At 31.3% G+C, this 10,424-nt stretch overlaps 4 protein-coding genes across 4 annotated transcripts; all 4 read left to right on the forward strand. All coding sequences in view use genetic code 12, as the record gives it.

The window, feature by feature from the left end:
* Positions 1-1,395: 1,395 nt before the first annotated feature.
* Positions 1,396-3,888, forward strand: EFT2 (elongation factor 2; the record flags this gene model as incomplete). The annotated part of the gene is made up of 1 exon (XM_064907401.1): positions 1,396-3,888. The coding sequence occupies one exon, from the start codon at positions 1,396-1,398 to the stop codon at positions 3,886-3,888; it is 2,493 nt and encodes an 830-aa protein (XP_064763787.1).
* A 1,248-nt stretch (positions 3,889-5,136) lies between these two features.
* On the forward strand, positions 5,137-6,603 carry DFJ63DRAFT_311788 (uncharacterized protein; the record flags this gene model as incomplete). The annotated part of the gene is made up of 1 exon (XM_064905840.1): positions 5,137-6,603. The coding sequence occupies one exon, from the start codon at positions 5,137-5,139 to the stop codon at positions 6,601-6,603; it is 1,467 nt and encodes a 488-aa protein (XP_064763788.1).
* A 369-nt stretch (positions 6,604-6,972) lies between these two features.
* Positions 6,973-9,635, forward strand: AMO1 (Amo1p). The gene has a single exon (XM_064909112.1). The coding sequence runs from the start codon at positions 7,342-7,344 to the stop codon at positions 9,490-9,492; it is 2,151 nt and encodes a 716-aa protein (XP_064763789.1). The 5' UTR covers positions 6,973-7,341; the 3' UTR covers positions 9,493-9,635.
* Positions 9,636-9,778: 143 nt separating this feature from the next.
* DFJ63DRAFT_334054 (protein-arginine N-methyltransferase) lies at positions 9,779-10,402 on the forward strand (the record flags this gene model as incomplete). The annotated part of the gene is made up of 1 exon (XM_064907961.1): positions 9,779-10,402. The coding sequence occupies one exon, from the start codon at positions 9,779-9,781 to the stop codon at positions 10,400-10,402; it is 624 nt and encodes a 207-aa protein (XP_064763790.1).
* Positions 10,403-10,424: the final 22 nt, after the last annotated feature.

The following is a 10,424-nucleotide window of genomic DNA, read 5'->3' on the forward strand; positions in this document are numbered from 1 at the left end:
AATACAATGAATCACATAAGTCAAATAATTCATATAATCATAATATTCATTATATAAAATGATAGTTAAATATGGGTGTCCCCCCCACAAACTATATCATCTTTTAAAAGTGGAGAATTAAAACTGTAACTGTTTTAAGAAGATGAAGAAGATTTGAATGAACGACGACGTAATAATAAAGAAATGTCGTACTTTTAAGATCGTATTTATATGCAGTACGTCATTTTATTGTTTTGATCTGATGAGCATTTCCAATGTCTATGAACCAAGATATATATATCTATACAGTTTGGTGAATCATAGTATAAATCAAATTATATCTCTCTCTTCAATGAAAAATGAATGAGAGGAGCGATCTATATAATTCATGGTCATTTGATTTTAAATATATATTATATAATCAGAATAATTGTAGGTGGAGGGAGAAGGTAAAATTAGTAACAGCTGATTCAAAATTTAAACATCAAGAGATTCCGGGTAACTGCATCGCACTGTAATTTAAGGACCAGGCTCAAAATTACCCTTTAAAATTGTTACGTATACCGAAAGAAATGTCGTCGTCACCTTTTTGTCATAGTGATGATGATACTTCATTATACCAAAGTGGATTGGAACTGAATAAACTCCATATCATAATGATGAAAAGATGTCATAGTACGACTATACTCTATTGAGATCAATCGATATAGCATTTACTATAAGTTAACCTTGTCCATTGGTAGCATTTAGATGTAGTTATAGTAGTTTGACCTTTAACTCATCCCCTCGTGCTGAACAAAGTACACAAAAAAAAAGTGTTTCCACTAACTACTACTGTCACTAACTAACTAAAGTCTCAGTGACAGTGAGAGTGAGAGTGTCTCAAATTTTCTGAATGGATAAAATTGAAATAAAAAAAAAATTTTACTCTTTCTTTTTGCTCCTTTTTCCTCTTCTTCTTTTTTTAGCAAGATTACGTTCAACACCAATTAAATTAATTCAAAATGGGTATGTACTGATATGGTATCAATCACCTAGTATCTACATTGTCATCATAGTCTTTTATCCCCATTCGTTGTCCTTTTATTCCATGTTCCCCCAATTGTAATATATAAAAATTTCATGACATTAGTGAGACAGCGGACAAACAAAAAATTTTTTTTTTTTTTTTTTGCTGGGTGGGTGGGCCCTTTGGCTGACAAAGGCAATCAGTTGACAGGATGGCAATTAACAAGATTTGAAAACCATCAGATCAGAATGGATTGGATTCATCATATGGGATCATATAATTGATTGGAGACTATGGTTTGTCAATGATGGATTACTATTTTGTGAAATCAAATTTCAATGTGAATGTTAAAATACTAACTTTTAATCTTTTTAGTTGCTTTCACTATTGAACAAATCCGTGCCTTGATGGATGTCGTTACTAATGTTCGTAACATGTCCGTCATTGCTCACGTCGATCATGGTAAATCTACTTTAACCGATTCTTTAGTTCAAAGAGCTGGTATTATTTCTGCTGCCAAAGCTGGTGAAGCTAGATTCACTGATACCAGAAAAGATGAACAAGAAAGAGGTATTACTATTAAATCTACCGCTATTTCTTTATATGCTGCCATGGCTGATGATGATGTCAAGGAAATTAAACAAAAAACTGTTGGTAATGAATTTTTAATCAATTTAATTGATTCCCCAGGTCACGTTGATTTCTCTTCCGAAGTTACTGCTGCTTTAAGAGTTACTGATGGTGCTTTAGTTGTTGTTGATTGTGTTGAAGGTGTCTGTGTCCAAACTGAAACCGTCTTAAGACAAGCTTTAGCTGAAAGAATTAAACCAGTTGTTATTGTTAACAAGGTTGATAGAGCTTTATTAGAATTACAAGTTACTAAAGAAGATTTATATCAATCTTTTGCTAGAACTGTGGAATCTGTTAATGTTATCATTGCCACTTATGTTGATGAAGTTTTAGGTGATGCTCAAGTTTACCCAGAAAAAGGTACCGTTGCTTTCGGTTCCGGTTTACATGGTTGGGCTTTTACTGTTAGACAATTTGCTACCAGATATTCTAAAAAATTCGGTGTTGATAGAATTAAGATGATGGAAAGATTATGGGGAGATTCTTATTTCAATCCAAAAACTAAAAAATGGTCTAACAAAGATAAAGATGCTGATGGTAAAACTTTAGAAAGAGCTTTCAATATGTTCGTTTTAGATCCAATCTTTAGAATCTTTGCTGCTGTTATGAACTTCAAAAAAGATGAAATTCCAACCTTATTAGAAAAATTAGAAATTAACTTAAAGGGTGATGAAAAAGATTTAGAAGGTAAAGCTTTATTAAAGGTTGTTATGAGAAAATTCTTACCAGCTGCTGATGCTTTATTAGAAATGATTATTATTCATTTACCATCTCCAGTTACTGCTCAATTTTACAGAGCTGATACTTTATATGAAGGTCCAGCTGATGATGCTTCAGCTATTGCCATTAAGAACTGTGACCCTAAGGCTGACTTAATGTTGTATATTTCCAAGATGGTCCCAACCTCTGATAAAGGTAGATTCTACGCTTTTGGTCGTGTTTTCGCTGGTACTGTTAAATCCGGTCAAAAGGTTAGAATTCAAGGTCCAAACTATGTTGTTGGTAGAAAAGAAGATTTATTCCTTAAATCTATTCAAAGAACCGTTTTAATGATGGGAAGATTTGTTGAACAAATTGATGATTGTCCAGCTGGTAACATTGTTGGTTTAGTTGGTATTGATCAATTTTTATTAAAATCTGGTACTATTACTACTAATGAAAACTCTGCTAACATGAAAGTTATGAAATTCTCTGTTTCTCCAGTTGTGCAAGTTGCTGTTGAAGTTAAGAATGCTAATGATTTACCAAAATTAGTTGAAGGTTTAAAGAGATTATCTAAATCTGATCCATGTGTTGTTTGTTCTATGTCTGAATCTGGTGAACATATTGTTGCTGGTACTGGTGAATTACATTTAGAAATTTGTTTACAAGATTTAGAAAATGATCATGCTGGTGTTCCATTAAGAATTTCTCCACCAATTGTTGCTTATAGAGAAACTGTTGAAGAAGAATCTTCCATGGTTGCTTTATCTAAATCTCCAAACAAGCATAACAGAATTTATGTTAAAGCTGAACCATTATCTGAAGAAGTTGCTTTAGGTATTGAATCTGGTAAGATTGATATCAAAGAAGATGTTAAGACCAGAGCTAGAAAATTAGCTGATGATTACGGATGGGATGTTGTTGATGCTAGAAAGATTTGGTGTTTCGGTCCAGATGGTACCGGTCCAAATGTTGTTGTTGATCAAACTAAAGCTGTTCAATATTTATCCGAAATTAAAGATTCTGTTGTTGCTGCTTTCCAATGGGCTACCAAAGAAGGTCCAGTTTTAGGTGAAAATGTTAGAGCTTTAAGAGTTAACATTTTAGATGTTACCTTACATGCTGATGCTATTCACAGAGGTGGGGGTCAAATTATTCCAACCATGAGAAGAGTTACCTATGCTTCTATGTTATTAGCTAAACCAGCTATCCAAGAACCAATTTTCTTAGTTGAAATTCAATGTCCAGAAAATGCTATTGGTGGTATTTACTCTGTTTTAAATAAAAAGAGAGGTCAAGTTATTTCTGAAGAACAAAGACCAGGTACTCCATTATTCACTGTTAAAGCTTACTTACCAGTTAATGAATCTTTTGGTTTCAGTGGTGAATTAAGACAAGCTACTGGTGGTCAAGCTTTCCCACAAATGATCTTTGATCATTGGCAAATCTTAAGTGGTGATGTCACTGACCCAGCCACTAAACCAGGTGCCGTTGTTAAGGAAAAGAGAGAAAGATCAGGTTTAAAGGCTGAAGTTCCAGATTATACTGAATATTATGATAAATTATAAGCAAGTTAATTCCATTAATTTGTTAAGTAATTTGTTATTATTGATTGAAAAATAAAATTTTGAAACTGAAAAAACATAAATACAATTTAAACAAAAGAACCTTATAATATTTTTACATTTTTTAAACTTTATTTTGTTTATAGTCTTTTATATATATATATATAAATCTCGTTCTTTTTATTTTAACCATTTAACACCTTTGTCTAAAATCTTTTGATGTCGAATCTCTAAATCAGTCTTATTAAATATGATTTATTATTGTTTATTTAAAATGATGGTGTTTGATTTAAGCGTTTAGAAATCGATTATATAAAGAATATATATAACCCCTTATTATTATTATTATTATAATTATCATCAGTTAGATATGGTGATCGTACTATATATCTTGTAAGTTGTAGTTGTTGTCTATGAGAAGCATCGTGTGATAGAAAATTAATGTCGTGTCATGTCAAGTTTCGGGGTGCAAAAATCCTAGTATGACAGGTTAGGTCATGAACATCTACTAACCAAAAGTATAAGTTTTGATGGAATGACTATATACTTATGAGTAATCCGGATATGTCAGTTATAATTGACAGCAAATATGATGAGATAAAATAAGGTTCAAATAGAATGGGGGAACATTTAATTTAAATGTCTGTTTTGCCGATTAAACCGTTTGATCCGTTTGGTTACAATGTGTAGTGAGATGTATAAATAATAACTCAACTATAAAACAAAGTCGGATGTAGCCAAGACTTATCCAGGTTGATTATCATGATCTATTTTACATGATCCCATTAATTGTAACTAATTATTATACTGTCATATTCAGGGTTAATTACTTGCAGATTATATCAATTAGTAATTTTTAATCAGATAATAGTGTGTGCAGGAGGGGTACGGTATAAACGGCTGAAAAATTATTTAAAACTAGTGACAATTTGTAAAACTATAGTAATATGGAATTACCCCTTCTTCTTCTTCTTCTTAACTATTGTTTGAATGGGTAAGAGTTAGTCGATATCGGACTATTATTCATAATTAATTCAATTATTCAAATAAGAGTTGTTTTCCCACTAAATAGTTCTCTTCCATTAGGGTCTTTGTTGTTCTGATTTAGTGTATAGGTGGTCGTTTAAATCGTACCCAGTCTAGGTTTTTTAAGTTCTTTGGTTTCATTTTCGGCATAGTTTACAACATTTCCATTTGGGGTTTCAGCATTTCATAGTATCATATATTCATCATCATAGGTCAAGTTAAGTCATGTCGGATCATATAAAGGACAGTGGCAGTCATTACCTTAATAACGACGAAATAATCAAATTTATTGGCGCTTATGCTACCACTTCAACCAGTTCCTCCGATCCATTTTATTATTATTTTCTGATAATAACAAGTTTGCTAGTGATAGGTTATTATTGTTATCGATACATAACATTCATCAATCGAAGTCCTTCAAATCATCAACTACATGTTCAATCTGATAATGAAGATGTTAAATTTGGGTTAAAATGTTTAAATATATTAGTAATCTGGAATTTACTCACAGTAATAGTCATAAATCATATTATACCCAATTTATTTCAGATATCGACGTATCTTTTGAACCATAAACAAGTTTCATCACCATCAAGAACAGGTTCGACCAATAATAACATTGATATTCTTATCAATGAATCCTTTTATAGTGATTTAAACTTTATTTATCTTGGCAAAGATTTGAAAATTTTCATACTAAGTATTGGTTCTATGGTTTTGATACATTTATTTTCAATGGGGATGGCTAGATGTATTGAATATTTTGCATCAATCTATGCAGTTGATCATGAACAACAATTTATAAGAGAAATTGAAAATTATGATGATTCTGCAGCAAATAATAAAGATGAAGTATCGGTAACATTTGAATATTCTCCAGAAGATCATTCATCATCATCATCTTCTTCATCTACTTTAACTTTTGATCAAGTTTATGCTCCATCATTATTACCTCAGTTTTATCATAAATCATATTTCAAAAAGCTTTCAGGAATATTTTTCATTGTGTTAATAACTTCAGTGATATTATTACCCCAAACGTTTAAATTGAATTCATCATCAATCTTATTCACAACTTCATCATTCAACTCTAATCAAAGTTTCCAAATTAAATTTGATCATTTATTCTTAGCATTATTAGTTACTTTCACCATTGATATATTTATAAAATTCTTTGAAGTATTAAATTTCATTGATACTTATGCTACTTTCAATGTTAAGAATAAATTCATAAGTATATTCACTAGATTCATATGGTTATATGATTGTTTCATTATCAATTTTACTATTTCAATGATTATAATTGGAAATGATGTATTAATAAATATCATAAATCTTTTAATCAATGATACTTTTGAAGTTAATCTGGCAGTATCTTCAACGTTACCAAAATCATCTACTATGTCGATTCAATTTTTTACATCGATATTAACCAATTATTTATTTCATAGTGGATTTTTCCCCTTATCATCATCATCATCACAATATACATCTACTGTATGTCAAACAGCGGCTAATTCAATACATTGTATACAACAACAAATCATAGTATCATATCTTGAATTGTTTAATGCGATATATTATACTCTTATTGATTGTTGGACTATATTAAATTTGGTATGTTTTGTTATAGGACCATTCTTAATTTGGTTAATATTTGAGATTCGGTTGAAATTTACTATTAAGGCTTAAATAGAGGTAATGAATGATGTGATTTCTTGTCAATGTATTTTAGGTAGAAATTATTTACATGTATATAGTTAATGAATGAATGAATATGAATATGAATATGAATATGATTATGAGATTCTGATGCGGTTAATAAAGAAATATAATTATCCATGGATATGATCAGATTAAGTTAAATTAAACTAAGCTTGAAAGAGACCAATTAAAAATTAAACTTAAGCTGCAAATACCACGAAGGTCGTGACCCTAATTTAAGATTAAAACTTAAATTACTAGTTTGATTACCCTACTAATGAATCTCATCTGCAAAATTAGTTTTGACATGTCATAGAAATACCTAATTGAGACAATCCCCTTGAATATGGGGTTTCATTGGGTGGTGATGAGTATCAAAACTATTTAGGTATGGCGGAATCATTTAACAGCTGCTCTTAATGAACTGGGCATCTCCTTCCCAAATAGGTAAGCGGATGAGCACTGGAAATATTGTCCCGATTAGGCAATTGATAAGACAACAAATTTTTAGAGAGCGGGTCAAAAATAAAATTATTTTCCAAGCTGTAGTGGTATCAAACAGTGTCTGTTGATGAGATATGATTTAAAATAAATTAAATTGAACAAAGAACCAGTTTGATAAAGTATATATATATATTGCATCTCTCCCCTTAGCTCGTTTGAAAAAGATTAATTTAAAGTCTTTTCTTCATTAGTCTAAATCATCTATCAAGTAATTATTCAATAATGGAAAGATTATCTCAACTTGCTATTCAAACTACAGCAGCTGTTGCTCCTCCTCAACCTCCAAGTCATCCTTTAGATCCTTTAAGTCCTCAAGAAATTGCTGCTGTTTCAGCCATTGTTAAGCAAAAGTATGTGGGTAAAAAGATTTATTTCAACACTGTTACTTTAAGAGAACCAATCAAACGTGCTTATTATGATTGGAAAGAACGTGCTGGTCCTCTTCCACCTCGTTTAGCTTATTTTGTTGTGGTTCAAGAAGGTGTTACTGCTATTCAAGAAGGTGTGGTTGATATTGGATCTCAAGTTTTAATTCAATTGAAACAAACTGAAGGGGTTCAACCAATCTTAACTCCTGGTGATTTACAAGATACTGAAGATATCGTTAGAAATGATCCTGAAGTTATTAGACAATGTGAAATTAGTGGTATTCCAAGATCTGAAATGAAAAATGTTTATTGTGATGCTTGGACCATTGGTTATGATGAAAGATGGGGTGCTTCAAGAAGATTACAACAAGCTTTAATGTATTGGAGATCTCATGAAGATGATTCTCATTATTCTCATCCTTTAGATTTCTGTCCTATTGTTGATATGAATGCAAAGAAAGTTATCTTTATTGATATTCCAAATAGAAGAAGAAAAGTTTCTAAACATAAACATAATAATTTCCATCCTCAATCTGTAGCTGAAAGATTTGCTACTGCTGAAAATCCATCTGGTTTTAGAGTTGATGATACTCCTTATAATGTTACTCAACCAAAAGGTGTTTCATTCAATATGGATGGTCATGTTATGAATTGGTCTAATTTCCAATTCCATATTGGTTTCAATTATAGAGAAGGTCTTGTTTTAAGTGATTTAACTTATAATGATCATGGTAAAGTTAGACCAATTTTCCATAGAATTTCCCTTTCTGAAATGATTGTTCCTTATGGTAGTCCTGATTTCCCTCATCAAAGAAAACATGCTTTAGATATTGGTGAATATGGTGCTGGTAATTGTACAAATCCATTATCTTTAGGTTGTGATTGTAAAGGTGTTATTCATTATTTAGATGCTCATTTTCCAAATAAAGATGGTGAACCAACCACTGTTAAGAATGCTGTTTGTATTCATGAAGAAGATGATGGTTTATTATTTAAACATTCTGATTTCAGAGATGATTTCCAAACTACCATTGTTACTAGAGGTAAGAAATTAATTGTTTCTCAAATTTTCACTGCTGCCAATTATGAATATTGTTTATATTGGATCTTTAGACAAGATGGTACTATTAAATTAGAAGTTAGATTAACTGGTATATTAAACACTTATATTGCTGCTGAAGGTGAAAGTGCCGGTCCATGGGGTACTGTTGTTTATCCTCAAGTTAATGCTCATAATCATCAACATTTATTCTCTCTTAGATTAGATCCAAGAATTGATGGTGATAATAATTCTGCTGCTACAAGTGATGCTAAACCATCTCCATTCCCATTCGGTTCCAAAGAAAACATGTATGGTAATGCTTTCTTTGCTGATAAAACTACTTTCAAGACTGTTAAAGATTCTTTAACTGACTATCAATCTACTACTACTAGAACTTGGGATATCTTTAATCCATCATCAATCAATAAACATTCAGGTAAACCAGCATCTTATAAATTGGTTTCTACTTTCTGTGCTCCAGTATTAGCTCAAGAAGGGTCATTAATTCGTAAGAGAGCTCCATGGGCTGTTAATTCAGTTGAAGTTGTTCCATATCAAGATGAAGATTTTGGTTATGGTAGATTATATCCATCTGGTGACCATGTTGCTCAATGGAGTGGTGATGGTCCAAGAGGTATGAGACATTGGATTGGTAATGGTGATGATAATATTGAAAATACTGATATTTTATTATTCCATACTTTTGGTATTACTCATTTCCCAGCTCCAGAAGATTTCCCAGTTATGCCAACTGAAATTTTCGATTTAATGTTAAGACCAAGACATTTCTTTACTGAAAATCCAGTCTTAGATGTTAAACCATCTTATTCCAAGACTACTTCTGAAGTTAGAACTGGTAACAAGGGTGTTGACACTTGTTCATTAAATGTTGATACTACTTCAAGATTAGCTTTCAACGGTACTTCTGCTGAAACTACTTCATCTTGTTGTTCTAAGAAATAAGTAAATAAATAGTATTATTCTCTGTATATGTTATTTTCCTTCTTTATTTCAGTCTTCTCTTTTTATCATTTATTCTATATGTTTCATAGGTTTGTTAATACAATGTGTTTATAATAAGAACTTTGATTTTGCAACTAAAAGTTGTGATCCGTATCGATATATGTCGCACTGAAATACCTTGCGATGTCTCTCACTGATTTTTTTTTGACATAGCAAGATTTAAGATTTAAAATTTTTCATATAATAAGATTTCACAACCAAACGTATTCATACGAAAACAACCATCATGAAGTATATTATAGAGCATATGGAAGAGGGATTCTCTGAATGGGTCATTTTAGAATATACCCAAATCATTAAAGAAGTCGGAAAGGAAAATTTGATCCTTAGTTCCTTACCTGAAAATACCACTGAGAAGGATATACCCCAGAGATTACTTGATTTAGGTTTACAATGGACTACTAAGGAATGTATCGATGTTGATGATGGGAAAGTTAATAAATCAAATGTTTGTTTATTGGATCCAGCTGCTACTGTCGAGTTGACCCCATCTGATTCCACCAAGTTTGAATATTTTGTGTTTGGAGGTATTTTAGGATCTCATCCAAGAATTGATAGAACTGGACTTTTAAGAGAAAAGTATGGTCTTGAAGGTAGAAGATTAGGAGCATTACAAATGACAACTGATACTGCTATAAGAACCACTCAAATAATTATCCAAGATCAAGTTAAATTCGAAGATATCAAATTCATTGATTATCCTGAAATTAGATATAACAAATATGAAGCTACGGAGATGCCATTCAGATATGTGATTGATAAAAATGGTGAACCAATCTTGCCTGTTGGTATGTTGGATTTAATCAAGAACGATGCCGATCAATCTATTGATGATTTGTTACTTGAATAGATGTATATATATTTACTTTTGT

The sequence above is a fragment of the Scheffersomyces coipomensis genome (genome assembly GCF_036884675.1).
Source record: "Scheffersomyces coipomensis strain NRRL Y-17651 chromosome Unknown DFJ63scaffold_2, whole genome shotgun sequence".
NCBI lineage: Eukaryota > Fungi > Ascomycota > Pichiomycetes > Serinales > Debaryomycetaceae > Scheffersomyces > Scheffersomyces coipomensis.